The sequence below is a fragment of the Hemiscyllium ocellatum genome, chromosome 14, assembly GCF_020745735.1.
Source record: "Hemiscyllium ocellatum isolate sHemOce1 chromosome 14, sHemOce1.pat.X.cur, whole genome shotgun sequence".
Lineage (NCBI taxonomy): Eukaryota > Metazoa > Chordata > Chondrichthyes > Orectolobiformes > Hemiscylliidae > Hemiscyllium > Hemiscyllium ocellatum.
In genome coordinates, this window is record NC_083414.1 from 31,544,670 (window position 1) to 31,570,948 (window position 26,279).

Consider the following 26,279-nt stretch of genomic DNA (forward strand, 5'->3'; position numbering starts at 1 on the left):
ATTGAAATTGTCTGTTTGTGCTTAGTATTGGTATTTACTCCATAGGAAATTTACATTCTTTAATATAAATTATTTGTAATTATGCATGTTTAATTTTAGGACAGCTGTGTAGTATTTATCATTAATAATGCTTGAGGTATATTAGAATATAAGAAAACTGCACCATCACATCATGATGTTTTAAGCATATGTGTATATATGAAAAGCTGGAGTTGATAAATACTGGATTATAGTTTTCAACTGCAGGGGTGAAAGGACCCAGGACAGAAGGGTGATCAACTTGAACAGGAGTAGTTGTTGAAGTAGTCTGTGAAGTAATGGCTTTTAAGAGGGAGTTTTGTGACCAGATCAGCAGAAGTGAAGAATTGTATTCCCTTGTAAAGTTTAGTGAAATTTTATGATCCACTGCGCTATCTACATTTGGGGAGAGCTGCTGAGGAATCTGTAAGAACTGTCTTGATTGCTTTTGCTATTCAGTGTACACTGAGAGGTGTTTCATCACAATACATAGCCCATATTTAGCATCTTATTTGTAAGACCCAGAATTAAGTCATATGTGTATTGTAGATTTTATTACTATTCTAACTTGGAAAGAATAGCTTTTGGGCAAAACAGTGGAATTTTGTAGCTTTATTCCCTTCAGTCCCATGGAAATCAGTTTTTCTGTGCCTCAATAAGGCTACTGGCCCCTAACCACATTTATAACAACTAAGTTGGTGGTCAGGGTGGATCATAACATAACCTACACTATTTTTGAGAAGATTTGTAGCTCGGGTTGATAATAAGTATGTAAGTTAGCTCGCTGAGCTTGAAGATTTGTTTTCAGACGTTTTGTCACCATACTAAGTAACATCATCAATGAGTCTCCGGTGAAGCGCTGGTGTTATATTCCGCCTCTCTATTTATTCCATACATACAGGCAAAGAAGGATACCACTTTGACTGGGACAGCACACGCATCTGAAGACCGGTGAAACAAAGACATGCACGAGAATTCTTAGAGGCATAGCATTCTAACCAGAACTCCATCAATTAACACATCAATTTAGATCCTATCCACCTTCCCTTAAAAAAGATAACCAGAAATTACATCACCCACCTTAAGAAACCAAGACCTATAAATAGAGAGGCAGGACATACCACCAGCATTTCACTGGAGGCTCTCACTGATGATGTTACCTAATATGGTGACAAAATGTCTGAAAACAATTTTTCCAGTTCAGTGAGCTAACTTATGTACTTAACCTACACCAGATGGTCTTTCAATTAAGAAATCTGGCAGGCAGTGTTTATTTTGAACACTCTCTGATTGTTTCAGCCTGCTCTTTGTTTTTCAAGTTTGAATTATAGTGAATTTAAACATAACGGCTATCTTCACCCTTCAAGAGTGTTTGTGTCCTCCAGCAATTTGTGATTCCAATACTGTGGATTAAGGCCTTCAGACCAACAGCAAGTCTGTGCAATTCATGCCTCTCCCATATCTCCTTTGAACAAAAATTTAATCTGTCAAAAGCAGTGGTATTTTGGCATGTGGCTATCACCTACCATTGTTAAAGGTCTGCAGTGTTCTCTTGTTTCGACTGAAATTTGGTCCTAATGTCTTTTTACGATCTTACGATGGTGGATATCTTTAATAATTAAATGCTTTTAATGTAAGATAAAATTGCAAAGAACATTACCCAGTGGGTGGCACGGTGGCACTGTGGTTAGCACTGCTGCCTCACAGCGCCAGAGACCCGGGTTCATTTCCCGCCTCAGGCGACTGACTGTGTAGAGTTTGCACATTCTCCCCGTGTCTGCGTGGGTTTCCTCCAGGTGCTCCGGTTTCCTCCCACAGTCCAAAGATGTGCAGGTTAGGTGAATTGGCCATGCTAAATTGCCCGTAGTGTTAGGTGAAGGGGTATGGATGGGTTGCACTTCGGCGGGTCAGTGTGGACTTGTTGGGCTGAAGGGCCTGTTTCCACACTGTAATGTAATCTAATCTTATAATCACAATTAGAGTAAGTGCTCACAATAGCTTTAGTCTTGACTCAGTAACTAATGAGTGAAAAAAAGTCTTTGGTTTGTTTTTGACCATACATGGAAAAAGCAGGCAATGGGTAGTGGGGAGCCCATTTGTTCCTGGCAGGACAGTTGGTTTATTTCATGGATGGGACATCATTGCTATGCTAACTTTGAGCTACATATTCCAAGTAGGTGACCATCTTTAGCTTAGTAGCTCCAATCTCGTTAAATTATGTGGTTGAGTTGGTTACATCTCCATGCAGATCATAAAATTCTGGGTTCACTCTTTTATGCCCTCAATACTCATCTCCAAATGGTTAAATATAAATCAGAAAAAGCAAGAGTCCCAACATCAATCCTTGGGTAATGCCACTCGTCTATAGCCTGAGAAATTCCCTTTGTCACCAATCCTGTTTTCTGACTTCAGCAAACATTTAATCCATGCTGCTAAGGACCCATCAATCCCAAATATTTCTGATTTACCCGCTATGTGGCACTGTATCAAATACTTTCTTAAAGTTCAAATATAGCAATACACAGCACTACCCTCATCCACAGTGTGTGCCACCTCATTAAATAACTCAATTAAATTTGCCAGACATAACCAGCCCTTGACAAAGCTATGCTGACTTTCTAGTTTTGATTTAGGTTTCTCTGTGTATACATATCCTGTATTATGGCTTTTCACCAGTTTTCCCACCATTGATATCAAGCTAACAGATCTGTAGTTTCTTGGGTTATTCTTTGCTCCTTTCTTAAACAACAGTGTCATATTTGCAGTCCTCCAGTCCCCTGGGACTAATGCTATACTCAGAGAGGTCTAGAAAGTTTCTGTCAGTAGCTCTGTGATTTGCTCCCTTACCTCTATCAGGATGTATCTCATCTGAGGAGAAAGTGAGGACTGCGGATGTTGGAGACTAGAAGTAAAAGGTGTGATGCTGAAAAAGCATATCCAGTCTGCCAGCATCCAAGGAGCAGGAGAGGTGATGTTTCAAGGTCCCAGCAACCCACCGTCCACTCCTGGCACCTCCCCTTGGCACCAAAAGAGGTGTAAAGCCTGCACCCATGCCTCCCCCCTCACCTCCATCCAAGGCCCCAAAGAATCCTTCCACATCTGGCAGAAATTTTCCTGCACCTCTAAACACCTCATTTACTATTTCAGTTGCTCTCCATGTGGTCTCCTCTGCACCGGAGAGACAGGATGCCAACTTGTGGAATGTTTCAGAGAACATCTGTGGGACACACGCTAAACAACCCCATTTCCTTGTGGCCAATCACTTCGACCCCCCCACTCCACCAAGGACATGCAAGTCCTGGGCCACTTCCACTGCCAAGTCCTAGCCACCTGACAACTGGAGGAAGAACACTTCCTCTTCTGCCTTGGTACCCTCCAAACACATGGGATCAATGTCGATTTCACCAGTTTCCTCATCTCCCCTCTTCCCACATTATCCCAGATCCAATCTTCCACTTGGCATCTTTAGAACTGTCATACCTGTCCATCTTCCCTCTTACCTATGTGCTCCACTCTCCACTCTGACCTATCACCACCACTACCCCCGTACCTTCACCACCTGTAGCATTCATAGTTAGCTTCCCACCAGCCCCACCACTCTCCTATTTATCTCTCCGGCCCCTTGATCACCCCACCACGCCCCCAAAATCTGATGAAGAGCTTATGCTCAAAACATCGAATATCCTGCTCCTCGGATGCTATCTGACCAGCTGTGTTTTTCCAGTGTCACACTTTTTGACTCTGTATCCCATCTGACCCTGGCAACTTTTCTATCTGAAGTGCTGCCAGTCTTTTTTTAATCACGTTATCTATTACTGCACTGCTCAGCTGCTCAACACACATTTCAAATGGGCCATCGTCACCATCTTCTAATTTGGCAAAGACAGAAGCAAAGTATTCATTTAGTACTTCTGGTGTATCCTTCAGTGAGCACTTCATTCCTAAAGGGCCCCATTCCACCTTTCAGTAATCTTTTACTATTTGTTTTAGTGTAGCCTGCCATCTTTTCCTCATGCTTTCCTTTTAGCCTCCCTTATTCTGGTCTTAGCCTCTCTCCAACATTTGAGACACCCTTTCTATTGCTGTTATAGTTCTGGTATGCATCATATGCCTTCTTTTTCTTCCTTATTTTCTCTTAAATATCCTTGGTCATCCAGGGTACTCCAGGTTTGCATACTCCATATTTATTTATCACGGATACATACCTAGCTTGCACCTTATTCACCTCTCTTTTGGAAGTTTTCCAATTTCCATTTGCTGTTTTATCTTTGTGCGAACATTTTCCAATTCACTTCCTTTATGATTTTCTGTTTTTACTCTTCTAAACTGTTCCAATGAAACTCAGTGTAAACTTGAGGAACTTTTACAGTCTCTTTGACTAACCATTGTGTTCAACAATTTGAGATTATAATTTTTAAAATCTTTTGTTTCTTGTTTCTCTTATGTATTTTTGTTTCCTTTTATTTCTGAATGGCATTGTTGCTGATTTTGATTTATCTTTATCACCATGTCTACATTTAGGATGATATTTTGTTTTCCTTACTTGTGTATTACCAATTACTTTTGCTTTTTGTAGTCATCTCTGTTGTTAGATAATTTCTCCTGCCTTCAAAGCGAGCATATGCCTTGCATTTTGTTCTTCTCCTCCCTCTTTCCTTGCCTCTTCTTGCTTAAAACCTCTAAATTTTTTCCAATTCTGATAAATGTTCATTGAACTGTAGAGTTACCTCTGTCTCTCCAAAAACAGCTGTGAGATCTGCTGAGTTCTTCCAGCGTTTTCCAATTCTTTTAATTTGATGACTTTGATGAATTTTGCTTTCCATTGTATTTTGCTTGTATTAAAGTTGAAATGCAGGACTGTAATTCTTATAGTAAGATAGTTTCAAATATTCGTTAGTTACACGCACCTAACATATTTCTTTGTGCTGAAAACTTGTCATCTGCAGCACTGCCATTACAAGGTTAGTTGATAGTAATCTGTTCGAAATATATGATAATTTTATTCAACATTTTAATTGTAACTGGTAGCTTCCAAGTGAAATTGCTGTGTTAAAATGTCTTGAAATTAAAAACACAACAGATACCATTGCAAATGTACAAGTAGTTACACCATCAGTAATATTTAATAATGCATTCCTTAGGTTTTTAAGTTGACCTTCCATTCCCCCAGTACTGAGTGTATTTTTGTCTGTTCCTTAAAACCTCATTTTCAGTTCTGGGGAAGGGTAACTGGACTCAAAACGTTAGCTCTGATTTCTCTCTCCAGCTGCTGCCAGACCCATTGAGCTTCTCTAGCAGTTTCTGTTTTTATATCTACAATAGTTACTCATTTTCCCCTTATTTAAAAGCTAAGGCAGGGGCAGGGACAGAAATCATAGACCACAATGATGCTTCTGACCTGGGCAGAGTGGCCTCACCCCTGACCCAGTCACAACATTCTCCTTTGAGTATTGGGCCCTGATTTACTCCCAACCCTGTATCAAAATAACAACTCACCATAGATTTGCCTGTGAATATTGCTCCATCTAGTGGATACATCACATGCATCTAGTAGCCCTTCTGCACCAAATATGGACACTAAGTAAAGAATAATAAAAATATAAATCTCCTGAGCAGTGGTAGACATCTTTGGATCTTACCTTTCGGCTTGAGTTTCTTGTTTCTTGCTGGCATTTCCAGCCTATAATTCCTTGATGTAATCCGCATGTCATCATTCATTTATTATCATTCATATGAATTATGCATTGCTGCTGTATTGAGCCTTTGGTGGTTTGTGTAAAAGTGCTATGAGCCAATGAAGTTTCTTGTAAGCTTGACACTGATGTATTTTTATCCTAAAGACATTGGAATATTAAAATTACAGCAGAGATACTTGATGTTTTATATCAGGATACTTTATATTTATGACTATAGTGAAATAATTGGTTTCAGATATATCTTTTATGTCTGAAGAGATATTTTAATTAAAAGTTATGCTGTTGTATTATTTCATGCTTGATGAATGTATTTAGGGGCTATTTTCTCAGTTTATTATTTGAATCTATCCATGTGCAAGAAAAATGTGTTTCCAGTGCTCCAAGGCTTGTATTTTTCACATTTTATGCTTTAGAATGGTTGAATGTATTTTCAATGAAAATGAAATGTCCAACATGCAATAAAAATAGAGTAATTGTGTACCATGCAACATGGAAATGAAAGTATGAAGTGGCAGAAATATTCTAATTCTATGCCTGTACTTATAATTTATGTCTCAGCTTGTTTAGTGTTGTTTTGGAACAACTAACCAAAGCAGAAAATGTGGATGGACATACAACTTCCACTGGCAAACATTCAGGTGGTTTTGATGTCAAAGCCCTTCGAGCCTTTCGTGTGTTGAGACCTCTAAGACTTGTATCTGGAGTACCAAGTAAGTTTCTCGATGGTTCCAAAACACAATGTATTTTTTTAAGTTGACTTGATCCTCTCTCTTTCTCTAACTTAAGCTATAAACAATCTGCAAACTCTGTATTATTCCATCTCTGACCATGTGTACTCATGATTCTCTTAATGGCCATGCATTCAACTATGTAGTCCCTAAATTCTGGAATCCCCACCCCTATGCTCCAAAAAACCTCATTGCCCCTTTACTCCTAGCTTTTTTCCTGAGAAATGTCTGAAACCTACATCTGGCTAAGGTTTTTGGTCACATATTGTAATATCTCCAAATGTGACTCAGGTTCAGTTTGTATCTAACAATGTATTACGATTGTTTTACTGTCCTTCAGGTGCTATGTAAGTACACTTTGTTTACCAGATTTTAATTTATACAGGAATTTGAATGTCATTTGATTACATCATTCTTGAACCTTAATTGCCCTCTGAGGTAGCTGAGCAAGCCGTGCAACTTGAAGGCAGTTAGGAAGGGGCAACAAATACTGGGCTTGCCTGCGATGTCCACATTTTATGAAAGCATATTTTTAAAAATGTTGAGTGTATTGAAGCACTCAATTAGGGGGGCTCTTCTACTGAGGGGATACTGGTTTTGGGGAAGGGAATGGTGTCAGGTTGGATTAGGATGGAAGTTGGGGAAAATGGAGGAGGGGAGGAAGTGGTGTTCAGGTCAGATTGGGGTGATGAGGCGGGAGTAAAAAGTGAGGTCTGCAGATGCTGGAGATCAGAGCTGAAAATGTGTTCCTGGTTAAAGCACAGCAGGTCGGGCAGCATCCAAGGAACAGGAAATTCGACGTTTCAGGCCAAGCCCTTCATCATTCCTGATGAAGGGCTCTGGCCCGAAACGTCGAATTTCCTGTTCCTTGGATGCTGCCTGACCTGCTGTGCTTTAACCAGCAACACATTTTCATCAGTGATGAGGCGGGAGTCAGGGATAAGTGGTGACTTGGGTTTTAACTTTATACTTACACAGAGGTTTTAATTCTTACTTTGTTAGTTACTTTGTTAACTATTCAGCCAAGTGAGTTGGAACTCTGAACTCTGCTCTTCTAACTTCAGGTGTTTTGAAATGTTCCCGATGTAGGGAAATTACCCAATGGAAATGTAAACTTGCTGGGCAATTTCTGGGTTGTTGATCTGTCAGGGCTTCAAAGGGGTCTCATCATGCATCTTTCAGGATACGTTGCTGCAAGAGTTACCTTCCAACTAGAAGGTCTGGGCTATATGTACAATTAATTTCCCCTTAATTATTTTAGAATAAGTTTTAATTAATTTCTAACTAAGTTCTCTCTGTTATATAAAGGTTTACAAGTTGTCTTGAATTCCATCATCAAAGCCATGGTTCCTCTTCTACATATTGCTCTACTGGTATTATTCGTAATCATCATTTATGCTATCATAGGACTGGAGCTCTTTATCGGAAAAATGCACAAAACATGTTACTTCAGCAACACAAGTAAGAATCCATTAATACTTTTATCAGTCTTGTGAGTTTGATCTGCATGTCTAATTTTACAGAAAGGGTTACCTTGGGTTATAAGACTTTCACTGAATGCTGACCATAGTGAAAGACCCTTTGACATGGGGAGGTGATAGCTTTGTGGTGTTATTGCTGGACTTTTAATCCAGAGTCCAGATAATGTTCTGAAGATCTGGTTCGAATCCAGCCATAGCAGATGTTGGATTTGAATTCAATAAAAATCTAGAATTAGGAGTCTAATGTTGACCTTGAAGCCATTGCCAAGTGTTGGAAAAACCCATCTGGTTCACTAATGCCCTTTAGGGAAGGAGAATGTCATCCTTACCTGGTCTAGCATACATATGACTGCAGATGTGGTTGCCTCTGAATTGCCCTCTGGGCGATTACGGGTGGGCAGCAACACCCTCATCCCATGAATGAATAAAAAAGAATCATTCTGTGCAATTTAGAAGAGAATCCCTAAAGTGTGGAAGCAGGCCATTTGACCCAACGAGCCCATACTGACCAACCAAAGAACATCCCACCCAGACCCACCACCTCCTACCCTATCTCTGTAACCCTGCATTTCCAATGGCTAATCCACATCCCTGTTCACTATGGGCAATTTAGCATGGCCAGTCCACCTAACCTGCACACTTTTGGACTGTGGGAGGAAACTCAAACAGACACTGGGAGAATGTGCAAACTTTCACTCAGACAGTGACCTGAGGCTAGAATTGAACCCTGTTGCTGTTAGGCAGCAGTGCTAATCACTTAGCCACTGTGCTTCCAATTTTATAGGTTTACTTGGTAATACTGGATTAGATATTAGATCCCACACCCTGGTGCTGGAGAGTATGCTTATTGCATTGAGGTGGCTCCTCCAGATCAGTCAGGAACAAGGTGGATGCCTTGGTTTCTTTAGACTGTGTGCTCTGATGAGGGGACCCGTGGTGGCCATGAACTAAGTTCTGCAGTCCTAGTCCTACTTACCTGGCCCCTGCACAAGAGAAAAACTTTACAATTTGCTCTTTGAAAACTCATCAAGATGAATGTGACCTTTTCTACTCCTTGTGGCCTCAGTAGCAGTCATCTGTTTTGGTGGAGCTGTGAAGGCTGCAAACTGTTGGCAGAGTAATTGGGTAACGTGGAAGATTTATTTAAAAAGGCAGACCAATGCTTAATTGAAGTGCTAAATAAACTGCTTAATTTGCTGCCATTGCTGAAATAGCCATTGCAGTCCTTCTGTGCACCAGCTCAGATTCAGGTTTCTTAGTTCGTCCCGATAGTGGGATTTTATTCTGGCCACTAAAGTTCCGTGCTCCTGGGTTGATAATATTGCAGTGAAGAATCCAGGGCATCTGGAGCCTGAGTGAACATGATCATCGATATTCTTGTGAATCAGATTGAAAGTTTGAAGATCAAACATGGAAGAATCTGGAGGGAGTGCAAGACATAATGGATGCATTCAATATAATCAAGTTTTGATTATACGTCTTATAGGTTTCTGGATTATACTTTACTTTTGCTAATCTGGAATTTGGTTTTCTTGTTTAACTTAAGTTTTCATTACACAGACTATATTCATGCTTCTTTTATATATGTTGTGTTAAAGTTGCAATTGAGATTTGAAAACCTAAGCTAATATAGCCTTCCATTTCTAGATGTGATAGCAGAAGATGAACCAGCACCTTGTGCATTCTCAGGGAATGGTCGCCAATGCTCCATGAATGGTACAGAATGCAGGGGTGGGTGGCCGGGTCCAAATGGAGGCATCACAAATTTCGACAACTTTGCTTTTGCAATGCTAACTGTTTTTCAGTGTATAACCATGGAAGGATGGACTGATGTCCTTTATTGGGTAAGTAATTGGCCAAGAAGTGCATGTCAATACTGACAATTCAAATAACATCAGAAGCATTACATAGCATATTCTTCACATAACATTGTGTGACAGGTTGTCTGTTGAGATAAAGCATGATTGTTTCTTGCCATATTTCAAGGCAGTACAAATATTTGAAATATTATGGAAGGTTTTATTAATATTTTATATTTCTCAAAATTATATGATTATGTTACAGGTTACTTCATAATTCCAAAAGTTGTTTATTATTTACTTGCCTTTATTAAAATCTAGAATTGATTTTTTTTTAAATGGCTAAAAGTTCAATTAAGTAAAGCATTTGTTATGTTTGGAGTGCCAACAATCTCTAATGATAAATAATGTTTTTGATTTGAAATTGAATACTGATGTAATATGCATTAAAATGTTGGCTCCTATAATGGCTATAGTCAAATTCAAATGTACAGACCTATTTTTCACGAAATGTTTTCAGACTACCTAGTCTTTAACGGATTTGGGCTTTAAATGTTGTTTGCTAATTGTGACTTCAATTGTACTTCATGCATATGAACTTATTATTTCACATTTTAGTTGAGTTTAAACAACCTCAAGCCAATTTTTTCTGCACTGATTTTAATTTCTAACATTAGGAAAAACTTGGTCTCTGATTGTTAGACTACTTTGTTTTCTCTGGCTAGAAATCTATGCAAACCAGCCAATAACTCAGAATGACTTGCTTTGTACTATGTTATAAGCACTTCAATATAATATACATCAACCACCTGCATTCAGATTGCACTTTTGACATATAAAAACAATCTAAAACCATTTCATATTCAAGAATAGATGTCAAACACATCTGGAAGATTCGATGGAATTGTCAAAAGATGTTCTGAGAGATTTTAGGACAGTTTTGAATGTGGAAAGAGGATATGGCAAATTTGTTTTGAGAGATTCTTCCAAATTGAAGAATGAGATCTTGAGGCCTTAATCATTAAGATGGAGTACAGAAAGAGGGTGCTAGCTGTTGCACTGTACAATACAACATAGAGGAAGAAATAAATGGGACACATAGGAAATGTAACATAATAATTATCCACCACTTTCAGCTACATGTAGAAGTAGATTGGCAAAGGAAATTTTAAAGAATGAGTATCTTTGCTTAAAGCAGTATATTCTAGAGCCAAACAGGGAGTATGCCCTTCTGAACATGGCCATATGCGATGAGACAGGAATAAATGATTACCTTGTTCCTGTCCAAGGCTGTACCATATACTCCCTGGAACACTGCCCCAACGTGTTCTGCAAATGCTGTGTGGTGTTCACCTTTCCTTTGATAGTGCCTTCACTGGGTCCCCTCTTAACACCCATGACACCTTCTAAGTGATAGTGATAAAAATATGATGGAATTTCATCTTTCCTTTGAAAGAGAGAAGTGTGGATCCATGACTAGTGTCTTAAACATGAATCAAGTTAATTTTGATAGTGGAGGTAATTTGCGAAACCAGACCAAAAAGGTAGAACAATAGTGTTGTATTGGCAGACTTTTGAGGAGACATTTAATAATTTTGAGCAAAGATTTATCAGAGTGGGAAAGGAGGGTTCTTTGAGAAGGATGCATCATGCTTGGCTAAATATGGAAGTTACAAATAGTATTACTTTGGGATGAGCACTGTACAAACCTGCAAAGATTAGTGGTAAGTCAGATATTCATAACCAGCAAAGAATGATTAAAAATGTAATAGAGGCTGAAAGCATTATGAGAGAAGGCAAGCTCATAATTGTGGGTTCATTAAAGGCAAACAAAAAATCTTTGATGCAGAAAGCAGAAAACTTTAAGCGTGTTAGCGTAACATCTGCCATTAGGAAGGTGCTAGAATCTGTCATTCAGGAAATTGTAGCAAGATACTTAGAAAATCACAATTTGAGCGGGCTGAGTGAAAATGGTTTTTGTGAGTGCAAAATTTGGAGTCATAGAGAACTAAAGCACAGAGAAAGCCCTTTTGGCCTGTTGTGTCAATGTTAGTCAAAACAGCCATTTCACTATTACATTGGGGCAGCACAGTGGCTCAGTGATTAGCACTGCTGCCTCGCAGCGCCATGGACCCAGGTTCCTTGTAACCGTGAAATTTGGAGTCATAGAGATGTACAGCATGGAAACAGACCTTTCTGTCCAACCTGACCATGCCGACCAGATATCCTAACTCAATCTAGTCCCACCTGCCAGCATCTGGCCTATATCCCTCCAAACCCTTCCTTTTAATATACCCATCCAAATGCCTCTTAAATGTTGCAATTGTACCAGCCTCCACCACATCCTCTGGTAGCTCATTACTTACACGTACCACCCTCTGCGTGAAAAAGTTGCCCCTCTCACCCTAAACCTATGCCCTCTTGTTCTGGACTCCCTGACCCCAGGGAAAAGACTTTGGCTATTTACCCTATCCATGCCTCTCATAACTTTGTAAACCTCCATAAGCCTTCAGCCTCCAACACTCCAGAGAAAAAAGCCGCAGCCTATTCAGCCTCTCCCCATAGCTCAAATCCTCCAACTCTGGCAACATCCTTGTAAATCTTTTCTGAACCCTTTCAAGTTTTACAACATCTTTTTGGTGGGAAGGAGACCAGAATTGCACTCAATATTCCAACAGTGGCCTAACCAATGTCCTGTACAGCCGCAACATGACCTCCCAACTCATGTACTCAGTACTCTGACCAGTAAAGGAAAGCATACCAAATGCCTTCTTCACTATCCTATCTACTTGCGACTCCACTTTCAAGGAGCTATGAGCTTGCACTCCAAGGTCTGTTTGTCCAGCAACACTCCCTAGGACCTTACCATTAAGTGTATAAGTCCTGCTAAGATTTGCTTTCCCAAAATGCAGCACCTTGCATTTATCTGAATTAAAATCCATCTGTCACTTCTCAGCCCATTGGCCCATCTGGTCCAGATCCTGTTGTAATCTGAGGTAGCCCTCTTCACTGTCCACTATACCTCCAGTTTTGGTGTTATCTGCAAACTTACTAACTGTACTTCTTATGCTCACATCCAAATCATTTATGTAAATGACAAAAGGTAGAGGACCCAGCACCAATCCTTGTGGCCCTCCATTGGTCACAGGCCTCCAGTCTGAAAAACAACCCTTCACCGCCACCCTCTTAGATTACTTACCGTGTGGAAACAGGCCGTTCGGCCCAACAAGTCCACACCGACCTGCCGAAGCGTAACCCACCCATTCCCCTACATTTATCCCTTCATCCAACACTACGGCAATTTAGTATGGCCAATTCCCCTCACCTGCACATTTTTGACTGTAGGAGGAAACTGGAGCACCTGAAGGTATGAATTGAACCCGGGTCTCTGGCACTGTGAGGCAGCAGTGCTAGCCACCGTGGCACCCTCTGTCTTCTACCTTTGTATCCAAATGGCTAGTTCTCCCTGTATACCATGGGATCTAACCTTGCTAATCAGTCTCCCATGGGGAACCTTGTCGAATGCCCTACTGAAGTCCATGTAGACCACACCTACTGCTCTACCCTCACAAATCTTCATTGTTTCTTCAAAAAACTCAATCAAATTTGTGAGACATGATTTCCCACGCACAAAGCCATGTTGACTATCCCGAATCAGTCCTTGCCTTTCCAAATACATGTACATCCTGTCCCTCAGGATTCCCTCCAACAACTTGCCCACCGCCGAGTTCAGGCTTACCGGTCTATAGTTCCCTGGCTTGTCTTTACCGCCCTTCTTAAACAGTGGCATCACATTTGCCAACCTCCAGTCTTCTGGCACCTCACCTGTGACTATCGATGATACAAATATCTCAGCAAGAGGCCCAGCAATCACTTCTCTAGTTTCCCACAGAGTTCTTGCGCACACCTAATCAGGTCCTGGGGATTTATCCACCTTTAACGTTTCAAGACATCCAGCACTTCCTCCTCGGTAATCTGAACATTTTGCTAGATTTCATCATCTATTTCCCTACAGTCTATATCTTCCATGTGCTTTTCCACAGTAAATAATGATGCAAAATATTCACTTAGCATCTCCCCCATTTTCTGTGGCTCCACACAAAGGCCGCCTTGCTGATCTTTGAGGGGCCTTATTCTCTCCCTAGTTATCCTTTTGTCCTTAATGTATTTGTAAAAACCCTTTGGATTCTCCTTAATTCTATTTGCCAAAGCTATCTCATGTCCCCTTTTTGCCCTCCTGATTTCCCTCTTAAGTATACTCCTACTTCCTTTATACTCTTCCAAGGATTCACTCGATCTCTCCTGTCTATACCTGACATATGCTTCCTCCTTTTTCTTAACCAAACCCTAAATTTCTTTTGTCATTTCTTTAGCATTCCCTATACTGTTCGATTCCAGCCTCAGGCAACCGTCTGTGTGGAGCCTGCACATTCTCCCTGTGTCTGCGTGGGTTTCCTCTGGGTGCTCTGGTTTCCTCCCACAGTCCAAAGATGTGCAGGTCAGGTGAATAGCCATGCTAAATTGCCTGTAGTGTTAGGTGCATTGGTCAGAGGGAAATGGGTCTGGGGGTGGGTTACTCTTCAGAAGGTTGGTGTTGACTGGTTGAGCCGACATGCCTGTTTCCACACTGTAGGGAGTCTAATCTATTCTAATCCTATTTTCCTGCACTTGATCCATAGCGTTGTATGCCTTGGCAATACAAGTGCACATCAAAATACTTGATAAATTTTTAAAATGTTTCTGCTTCTACCACCTTTTTCTGCCAATGTCATGAATTCCTGGTTCCTTACTGTCTTGGTGAGTAAATGTTTGCTCACATTTCTTCTAAGTTTTCAGACTGTTACCTTAAGTCTGTGCCCCCTGGTGATTGATACTTCCATACAGGAGAAAAGTCTGTTCTTGTCTGTAACCTATCTATGCCTCTCAGAGTTGTATCCATAAAAGTGTTGAAAATTGTTGAGCTTATGGTGATTTTCATGAATTGGTAGATATGGTGTGCTTGGATCACCAAAAGGTATTTTAGAAAGTGCAGCATAAATGTTGCTGCACATGATGTAAGGTATACAATATTAGCATGAATAATAAGTTGTTAGCTAACAGAAAGCAGAGAATATGGGTACATGGTTAATTTTCTGGTTGGCTAGTTGTAACAATTGGGATAAGTGCCATATCCTCAACTACTTATAATCGTTATCTATGATATGTTTGTGGGGCCAAGCTGCCTGACCTACTGTGCTTTAGCCAGCAACACATTTTCAGCTCTGATCTCCAGCATCTGCAGACTTCACTTTTTACTCGAAGATTTTAACCTACTGCGAATCCTCTTGCAAGGATGCCTTCCTTGAAGAAGCTCTCTTCCTCCCTCTACAAGGATTTCAGTGAGTCTCTCTCTCACTGCACCCCCCAGGTCATCTCCTCTGCTTTTAAAGATTCCTGATGAAGGGCTCTGGCCCGAAACATTGAATTTCCTGTTCCTTGGATGCTGCCTGACCTGCTGTGCTTTAACCAGCAACACATTTTCAGCTCTGCTCTCCAGCATCTGCAGACTTCACTTTTTACTCGAAGATTTTAACCTACTGCGAATCCTCTTGCAAGGATGCCTTCCTTGAAGAAGCTCTCTTCCTCCCTCTACAAGGATTTCAGTGAGTCTCTCTCTCACTGCACCCCCCAGGTCATCTCCTCTGCTTTTAAAGATTCCTGATGAAGGGCTCTGGCCCGAAACGTCGAATTTCCTGTTCATTGGATGCTGCCTGACCTGCTGTGCTTTAACCAGCAACACATTTTCAGCAAATGTATAATAGCTAACTTTGCCAATGACATCAAGATAAGAAGGAAAGTCAGTTGTCAAGAAGAGGTACAGAGTCTACAAATAGATATATAGTATATAGATTAAGTGAGTGGGAAAAACCTTGTAAAATTAGTATAATCTGGATAAGTGTAAATTTGTCCATTTTGTTCTGAAGAATAGAAAAGCAGTATACTGATTAAATGAAGGGAGATTGCAGAACTAGGTGGTACAGAGGAATCTGGGGGTCCTGGTGCATGAATCATATAACATTAATATACAGGGTCAACATGAAATTAAGAAGGCAAATAGAATTGTGTCACTTATTGCAACGGAAATGGAATACAAGACTAGGGAATTTACTGCAACTGTACAGGGCATTGGTGAGAGCGTATCTGGACTACTGTATACAATTTTGGTCTCTCTATTTAAAAAACTGATAAACCTACTTTAGAAGCAGTTGAGAGAAGATTCATGTGACTCATTCCTTTGATGAAGGGCTTGTCTTATGAGGAAAGATTCTACAGATTATGCCTATATTCATTGGAATTTCAAAGAGAGGTCATCTTATTGAAACATGTGAGATCTCAAGTGGATTGGATAGGCTGGATATCTGTTGGAGTGGATAAAGACTAAACCTATGGGATGTAGTTTAAAAAATGAGATCTTTTTAAGACAGGACTGAAGAGAAATACGTTCTTTGAGAGGCTCATTAGTGGAATTTTTTTTCCCTACAAGATATTGGAAGCTGGTTCTTGAAATTTATTCAAGGCTGCATTAAATATACTATGAGAGAGTTGAGGGTTGTGCAGTTGCAGAGGCGAGGAAGTGAAACTGAGACCACAACCAGATTGGCCATGATCTTATTAGTTGGTGGAGCTGCACATGGGCCAGCTTGAAGGACCAACTCCTGTTCCTTTGTTCTTATGGTCGCAGCATTGGAAGAGTAGAAAGGCAAGCAATCAGGGCTATATGAGGTTTCAGAAGTATAGCAGGACAGTTAATGGAATGGTTTGGAAACAAGAATTAAGGTCATAAATAGGATTTCGGGCCACTGTTGCTTCATTAACCGGCATCTTCTGATACACAGCATGTAGATTCTATGCAATTGTTCATTTAAATGACTGAAATATGCAAACAGCGCTAGGCACACTGTGGCTACACTGTTAAGTAAGGGCTCTAAAATTGTGACAGACTGGCACCATTTGAAACTAACCTGGTTAGGGAGGGAGGTGTGTCTGCATTCTATCTGGAGAAAGGGGTTAAACTGAAGCGTGTGAATGATAGTGTCCTGGGTACTTTGGTAGAACATATAGACCTAGAGTTACAAGTATATCATTCTTTGAAATTTGCGTCACAGATAGACAGCATGGTTAAGAAGGTGTTTGGCACGCTTGCCTTCATTGCGCAGACTTTTGAGTAGAAGAATTGGGACATAATGTTGAGGATTTACAAGACATTGATGAGGCCTCTTCTGGAATATTGTGTCCAGTTCTGGTTGCCCTTTTATAGGAAGGATATTATTAAACCAGAGAGGGTCCGGAAAAGATTTACCAGTATGCTGCCAGGAACGGAGAGTTTGAGAATAGGCTAGACAAGATGGGATGTTTTTCACTGTAGTGTAGGTGGTTATAGGGTGACCTTATTGAGGGGTATAGATAAGGTGAATAACAAGGGTATTTGTCCTAGGGTAGGAGATTTCACAGTTAGGGGGCATATTTTTAAGTTGAGAAGAGAAAGATTTTAAAGGACATGAGGGCAATGTTTTTATGCAGTGGTTAGAGTGTGGAATAAACTGCCAGAGAATGCAGGTACTGTTACAACATTTAAAAGACATTTTGATAAGTACATGAATAGGAACAATTTGGAGGGATATGGGCAGACTAGTTTAGTTTGAAAACATGGTCAGATTTTCTGATTGGACTAAAGGATATGTTTCCATGCTGCATGACTATAACTCCATGGATAACACTGAATTATGGCACAGCATTGCAGCAATTGTGCTCCACATCTTCCTGATGCTTCCAAGTCCATCAGCAAGGATGTGAGCCTGAAAGTGATTAGTCCAGGCAGCTGAGGGCTGCAGGTCAAAGCCTCTTTTTATTTGGATGATATTGCTGATTTCTGCTCAGATCCACTGTCAATTTGCAGATTCATGAGCATCTGTGACCAGTTTGAACTGGCCTCAGGAGCCAAGGTAAATAGAAGCAAAAGTGAGGCCAAGTTCTTTGGGAACCGGACTGACAGATCCTTTATCTCCTTCACTGTCAGGACAGATTACCTGAAGGTGCTGGTTTGGAGGTGAAATGGCTTGCGCAAAAAAACTTAGGAGGAGCATATTGCCAAAATGAGGCAGAAACTGGGCTTTTGGGATTACCACTGCCTCTCCATTGCAAGTAAAACCTGGTCATTGGGTGTGGGGTACACTCGGTATTGTACGTGGCATGGGTCTAACCCATTCCCAGAACCTGTGTCATTGCAGTCACCAGAACCATCTTCCATTTCATGTGGAGGTCTAAGATGGACCATGTACAAAGCTCCCAATGAGAAGGAGGGAAAAACGTACCCAATGCCTCCTTTATCCCGATGTGTGCAGCTGCATCAAGTTCTGCATATACCTTCATATGCAAACACCAGGTGTCATTATATACTGAGGTTCTACCTGTCCTTGGTGTTGCAAAGGATGGGAGTGGCCTCATTGCTGTGGAATGGTCCAAGTAGTTAGATCATTCTGTATCATCTGCTTTTGATGGAGAAATTCACAAAAAATGTAGCTTTGACCAAAATGTCTGTCAGGAAATGGTCCTTGAGACCCTGCAGGAAAAGGAGAGGGTGGATCTTGTCAGGTTGTCAAAATCGTTTGGGAGAATGCCTCCTCACCAAAACTTTATGACAACTACCAAGACATAGTGTGGCTGATCTCTGTGTGCCACTGCTTGCTGCTGTCACAGTATCTTTTGGGGGATAGAGACTGTCATAAATCTTCTGTTGGAATGTGCCTTTGCAAAGGAAGTCTAGAGAGGGATGCAGTGGTTTTTGATGAAGTCCCAAGCAGCTTCATAACACAGGACTCTATGCTTCGGGCCGCACACTGAGGCAAATATCGAATAAGCCTCGAGGACTATAAACTCAGAGAAGGACGCTCTTTGATCTGCCTGAAACTTGTTGGTTTTCCAGTGCAAAGAGTTGACTTTGACTGAATGTTGCAGACTGACACATTCCAAGGTCCAGGACTACATACTGAGGGATGCACTAAAGCTTCGACCGCTAAGGTACAGTGGGGAAAGGCCACCATCTAAGGCCTTTCTGCCAAAGTACAGTACAAGTCTGTTCAGCTATTGGACTTTCTCAGTGCTTCAAATACACTTAAGACAAATACACTCAAATACACTCGTGTCTTGCATGAGTAAGAAATACCTTTGGATTGTTGGAACTGTCAGGAAAATCAAACTCCAATGTTTGTTCTCCATATGCAAAGACTGCACAGAGCCAAACTGCTCTCATGACTATATTTGTATATGAAGATTTTTAATGAATAAAGTATATTTTTGAAATGAGAAAACCTGCTCGATTCAGCTATGTCCAATGAAATACAACTCCATCATTCACCTACCAACAATCTATCATTCAGGACTCATACTAACATTTATAGTTTCACCTCACTCTCACATTTAATTTAGCTGGAAGCCTCAGCTTGCAAATGCTACTAGCTATTCAATCATGACAAGCATATCTCCTGAACATTATATGACACCTATTGAAGTCCATCTTTTTTGCAGTGGAAAGTGACACCTAACTGCAGAAAGCAGAATTTGTAGGACAAGCGCATCTACATGTCCTTACTGTCATGGAAGATGGCACTGTCACTGGCTAGCCACGAGGCTTAAACAACCGAAGATGATGGTATATTCATATTTCTCTTCTTCAAATCCCATTAACAATCCCACAATTTCATCAGACTTAACTTGTAAATGGCCTTACGTTTCCTATTCACTGTAACCTTATTTATGTGCCTTTCTCCTTTCAGTTACACAGTATCTTGGCTTGGCAGTGGCCGAAGAACAGGAAGACTATATTGAAGAAATATTGTCATTCACTCCCATACTCAGACCCTCCACCTCACATATTGAGCAGAAACAATATCTTCAAGACAGGATCTGCACACGTTGTGATGCAGCAGACCTGAAGGCCTGCAGCCAGGGTAGTTGTCAAGGGTAGCACAAGTGATAGCTTAGATGAAGGCAAAGTTGCACATCGATTCTGCTGCAGATGAAGACACTGGACATTTTGTAAGGTTAATGAACATGCACACTAAAATGTTTGGATTATTTGTAGGCCTATCAGAAAACCTACCATTGCCATCAAGGAGCCTGGAGGAGTTGGCAACAATTGGTACAGGATTTTGTCCCGAGGATGGCGCCTATCCTTTCCAGCATGGAAGTTGGTAGCTGATTCTGAGGGCAATTGCAGACCCAGCATTGATGATCTGTTTGCTGAGGTGTCAACTTTCATTGGAACACAGGCACAAGCCTCCCAATATCTGAAAGGGGCAGGACAAATTCAAATTGGAAGGATTGAAGCTCGGCTTGCTGTCACAAAAGCTGTGAATGCTGTTATTACTACCTGTTGATACCGGTGTGTAAAGGGAATTGAAGGATCTCAAACAGTCTAGCAATCTGTCCTGCAACACATTGCTATGATTGCAGAGATGCCATCCTCCCTGAGTGACAGTCACATTATGAAGCATTAACCTATTGCCTTTTCTCAGAATGAGTGTTTGCTCATCCACCCTGCCATGCCAGCAGTGCTTCTGGTGTTACCTGTCAGTCAACCAGCTCATGCTGTCATCCACGCCAGTGACTAAAATGCTATTGTTACAAAATCAGGTCAGATGCTGGAAATTCTGCAGTGAGTAGCACATCACCCAAAGCCTGTGCATCATCTACAAGTGAAAAAGAATATGCTGGAATATGCTCCATTGTCTCGATGAGTATGGCTCCAACAACACTCTCAAAGCACCCACACAGCAGCCCACTTGATCACCAGCTTATCTATCAGTTTAACTATTCACTCTTCTCACCATTAACACAGTAGAAACATTGTAACCTGTGAAAGGTGCACCGCAGGAGGTTGCCAATCTCCTTTGAACAACTGACCTAGAGAACACCAGTATTTGCAAGTTTCTTTCTGAGAACACAGCATCTTGACCTCGAATTTTAATTCAATTGCTTCACTATCAATGTGTCAAAATCCCAGAGCACTTGCCCAACAGTACTGCAACTTTACCTATATCGGGTGTACTGCAGCAGTTCAAGAAAGTGAGTCACCCCAGCTTTAAAGGGCAGTTAGGATGAACAACAGTTATATTACTATGTCATGAATGAATTAAAACAAAAATTAATATCACCTTGCCTGAAAGTTAAATGATGATTTATTTCAATGACTGTAATCACAATGTTTCTCGATGATAAATTGCAGATCAGATACTAATTCAATAGTAGGCACTGATTGATATCATAGTCTTCCCACTGTGCATCTTTCTGATGCACGCACTGGGTGCCCTGCATATCACCCTTCTGAGGTTTGAAATCAGTAACGACCATTCAAAAGGTTGGCAGTTCACTACTACCAGCGCCACTATAGGGCTAAATTTTGCAACCAATATATTTTTGTAAAAGATCTACAATCATATTAATTTTTGCAGCCAACTTTTCCAGCATTTTATGATCTGGTTGAAACTACAGTCCCTGATCCCTCTTCTCTTTCACAGTAACATGCCTCTTTCTTTTCAGAGTACAATTGCTGAAGCCAAATTATCCTTTTGCCATTTTCCTCATATCAACATGTTTCTTTGCAGTTTCCTTTCATGTTTTAAACAAATTAACTATACTTCATTTTGTGGCATCATTTGCGAACTTTAGCACCATTCCCTTTTGCCTTGAGACCAAATAATTGAAATATTATTTGAACAGAAGCATTATCTAAAAGATCATCTCTCTCTCCTTCCAGACATAAGCACAGTGTAAATCATAGGTTTCATAATAGTAACAGAGATTGATTTCAACAGCTTGAAAGTGTGAGCTCACCCCATTTCTGTAGTTGTGGTTACCAATGGGCAGGATGTGGATATGAAGCACCCTTTTCAGGGAAAGACAAGCATGAATACAAGCAAAGAATGTGTCAAAACATGAGTTTCCTACTTCAGAATGTAGGAATAAAATGCTCACCATTTTATTAACTTTTCTGGCTGAGGCACTTTTAAATAATCCAAAGTCAAACATATGTGTGTTTTGCATTTTGAAATACAATTTGTGTATAATTTGTAAATATGCATGAGTTATCAAGTTACTTGTGTAAAGTTTTAAGTGATAACAAAAAAACTATAAATATAAATACTATCTATAAATAAGTGCAACAATATATAAATAGTTTATCTGTTATACAAGGATCTAATTTGTTTTAAATAGTAACTTTTATAGCTAATTTAACAAACCACCCACGTGGCTGTGATATAACTTGCTGTCATCTTTACAGATGAATGATGCCATGGGATATGAATTACCTTGGGTCTATTTTGTCAGTCTCGTCATCTTTGGATCTTTTTTCGTTCTTAATCTTGTACTTGGTGTATTGAGCGGGTAAGCTTCCATTTCATTTTGCCTGGAATGCAAAGCCCTAAATCCAGTTACCATGTTGGACTTCTGGAAAGATGGAAAAAAAAAATGTACAATGGTTCTGTACACTAAAGGAGGACTATGTTGGTGAACAATTGGTTCTCATTAAAAATATTACCTTTCCTAATTATTATTTTACATTGCTATCAGGGCAAAAAAAATGAAGAGAATTGCAGTAACCCTTTAGGTTGATACTAATTACCCAAGGACCAAAGTGACTGGCTGAAGGGCTTTGCCATATTAAGTTGCATTATATCATAATAGCCCTTTTCCATTTTTCAGGTTAATGACGCAATTGGATTAGAATGGCCATGGATATATTTTGTTAGCCTAATCATCCTAGGCTCATTTTTTGTACTTAACCTCGTTCTTGGTGTACTTAGTGGGTAAGCTGCTGAATTATATGAAACTGCCTCTGCTCCATTAGAGGTGCTCTTATTTAAACAAATACTCTTTGCATGCATCTTGAGAGATTGTGCATCAGTTTTATTTGCAGGTTGTTTTTTGATGGGTGAGCATGCATGGCACAGTGAATTAAGAGCAAGCTGTTTTAATTTGAGGTAACAGATACCTATTGCTTGTTATGAAATAATGCATCCGGAACAGTTAACTGCATGTTATCTTCAACTGTTAAAATATCTATCTTTTACATTAAAATTTGGTATTTCCTCTTTCCTGGGATTCTGATGTATAGTTTGCTGTGTGTGAGTGACTGTGTTTTCTTGGGCTCAGTGTTGAATTATCATGTTTTCCTGTTAAATGAGTGAATACAACATAGTTCTGCAACTCCATTCTAGAAAGCATTAACTCTTTAAGTTCAGCTTCCTAATTAATTTAATTGTCTAATGTTCAGTGCCTTTTTATAATAGATCTACATGATTGAGAGATATTTTGAGTTTGATGGAAATATTTGTACTAGAATAGTGTGTACAATAGGGAGTAACAATTATTAGTGTATTGGATTGAACTTTTATAATGCACACAGTTTATGTGGCACGCATGTATTGTAAGAAATGGGAAAATTTCCTTATTAAATGCTTTATGAAAGAAGCAATAGCTAATCATTAATCTGTTTATTAAAAATCACATTTTAAACTTGACCAGACAAGATAATAGTCCAAAATGGTTTAAGCCGGAGCTCATCAGCTGTGCCCAGTTTTCTTCTTTTCTTCTCTTTGTTTTACCTCTTTGGAGTTCTTTTCTTCATCTCTCCCGGCCTTCGTTGTCGACTACCAGCTTCCAGTGTCGATTCCCAGCCTCCTTTGGTAGCCATTGCAGCAATCTTGTGTGGAAGCCTCCCAGCCTGGTGTAGTGGCCTCCAAGTTTGGTGTGGCAAACTCTCCACCCGGTGTGCGGCCTCTGAGGGCAGCCTCCTGGTGTGGTGCCCTCTAATCCCGACGTGATTGTCTGGAGCAATATCCCAGCCTCGCAGTTCTCAAGGTGAGTCCCAGTGTGATCAAGAGCCAGGGCTTGGCACGGTCTGGAGCCAGGATAAGCTGGAGGCTAGGTGGCAGCATGGTCTGGGTCAGAAGACCACTGTTCTGGACTTTTATTTTTGCAATGCTAGACATTTTATTTCTCTATTTTTGAAGATCTTGTAACTAAAGAAGCTGTACCTAGGTACCTTTGTAAGATGATGCTGTAAGTGGTGACATATGAATTTTTCACTGTACTCAATTGAGTGTGTGTGACAATAAAGTTAATTCAATTCACAAACGACACTTTTATCATTATAAATTTATATTTTAAAGAGAGTTTATAAATAAATGGGTTATGGCCTTAGAACTGTAGTTTCCCACAGTGAATGTTACAAATTCAAATTAGTTGCCAAAGATGCTGTAGGAGTGTGATAGGTATTTAATGACGTGGGTTTGGTACACTAAGGCAAGAAAGTTTACTCTGCCTCACAGGGAGAAATCCTCCAAAATACTGAATGCAACTCAAATTTAGATTTAAAAAAAAGGTACTGCCCATAGTGCTTTTCAACATGTGGGGATTAAAAATAAAGTTTAAATCATCCTGAAATTTTTTTCATATTCACCTATTTGACAGGTTACACAGATAATCATGTAGTATACAGTCAGCTACACATTTGCTTTGTTAGGACATGGGTTACACCTAAGTAAATGATGAAAAATGTGAGATAACAGAGAGAAAACAAACTTGGGAATAAATTGAATTTTAGTAATGTTCTCCCTTCTTTTCTGGTCTGTCCATGCCATTTGTCCTAACTAGCTGTGGAGAAGTCAGTGATCTGTTTCTAGATTTTAACCAAAACCATTTTATGCCTGGTTGTGAAAGTATTGTCCTCTGCCTCATATATCACTTCATATCTCCCAACAATGAAACAGTTAAGTTCAAAAAGTAGCCTTTGAAGAAATGTGGTCTTACCCTATTTCTGGCCATTTTAAAGAAGGCCACTGAAGGCAATCATGTCCCACTGCGTCAGCTTTCATTCTGCAGGACTTTTAACCATCAGAAGAGTCAAGCAAGAGGATTTTATCAAATTCTGTATGAATTTGTTTTCAAAAAATTATTTTGAGCAAGAATTGTATTAAACCAGACTATGCACTGTACAAAATGTAACCTATTGATTGAATGTTTAATGCACTGTTTATTGTAGCAATTTGTTTTTGGGTCTATCTGTGGATTAGATTGAGGACTTTGGCAGTATCTGTTCACTAAAGCTATTGCAAACAGTGAATAAAGATATTGAGGTTCTGGTCAAGAATAAAAAAGAATCATTATTTAGGCAACTGCGTTCAAATGATTTTTTTTTGAACAGTATAAAGAAGGTAAATTGAGGAAGAAGATGGACATTCTGGAGGCTCCCTTGTTGAAGTTGGCCTCATTGGAACATATGCAACAGAGATGGAGGATCTGCGAGAATGGGATGGAGTCTTCACAGAAAATAGGGTGCGATGATGTGTTGTCCAGATAGCTGTGAGAGTCAGTGAGTTTATTATGGATATTAGTGGCCAGTCTATCCCCAGAAATGGAAACAGATGTCGAGGAAGAGAAGGGAGGAGTCAGAGATAGACCAGGTGAAAGTAAGAGCGGGAAAGAAATTGGAAGCAAATTTGATGAACTTTTCCAATTCTGTACAAGAGAAAGAAGCAGCACAGATGATTTTGATATATCAGATAAAGATTTGTGGATGGGGACCAGAATAAGACAGAAACAAGGAACATTCTGTGTACCCCACAATGAGACAGGCATAACTGGGGACCATGTGAGTACTCATGGCTACCCCTCTGACCAGTAGAAGATGAGAGCGTTAAAACAGAAGTTGTTGAGGGTGAGGACGAGCTTGGCCAACTGAAGCAGTGTGGTGGTGGGTAGGGCCAGAATGGGCCTTTGTTCCAGGAAGAGGCGGAGTGTCCAAAAAGTGGTATTTATGCTGAAGGTGAAGTTGGGGAGGCGTTCAGGGAAGGGGAGAGGGAAGTGGATAGGTGGAGATGGAGTCCAGAGAGTTATGAGTAAGTAAATAAGGAAATTATGGATAGCAAGAAGAGCTGAATAAGTGATAGTAAGAGCTAAAGAGAAAGAGAGATTAGAAAGTCTGTACTGAAAGCAATCCATATAATGCAATAATAGGACCAGTAGTAGATGTGAATGGGTGACTGTGCTAAAAACAATCCATATCTTAACAGAACCACGTGTGGATGGGTAAAAAATATTAAAACATAGAATCCAAAGTTATTGAATTTGATTTTTTAAGTCCTCGAGGCTGCAGGGTCCCCAAATGAAGAAAAAGAGATGTTCTTCGAGTTTTTGCTGAGGCTCACTGGAACACTGCACCAGGCCTGTGATGGAATTTTGGCATGGGAACATGGTGGTAGACAACTGGATTTTTGCAGACAGAACATCTGTGTGTTCTGCAAAGCAGTCGCTCAGCCTGTGTTTTGTCTCCCCATTGTAGAGGAGAGCACATTGTGAACAACAAATATAACAAACTGATTGAATGAAGTGCAGGTAAATCACTGCTTACCTGGAAATTATGTCTGGGGATTTGGATGGGTGAGGATTGACGGTCAGTTATTACATCTTTTGCAATTGCATACGAAGGTACAATTGAGGTGTGAAGAGGTGTTCAGA

The 26,279-nt window shown here is 40.2% G+C and overlaps 1 protein-coding gene across 1 annotated transcript in view; it reads left to right on the top strand.

Moving 5' to 3' along the window:
• The window catches only part of LOC132822470 (voltage-dependent L-type calcium channel subunit alpha-1D-like), a 579,417-nt gene that overhangs the window by 235,722 nt on the left and 317,416 nt on the right, over positions 1–26,279 (top strand). Inside the window, exons 5-8 of the mRNA XM_060835847.1 lie at positions 6,273–6,424; positions 7,751–7,903; positions 9,571–9,767; positions 22,464–22,567. Of these exons, the coding sequence (XP_060691830.1) occupies positions 6,273–6,424; positions 7,751–7,903; positions 9,571–9,767; positions 22,464–22,567 (606 nt within the window). The remainder of the gene's footprint in view (positions 1–6,272; positions 6,425–7,750; positions 7,904–9,570; positions 9,768–22,463; positions 22,568–26,279) is intronic.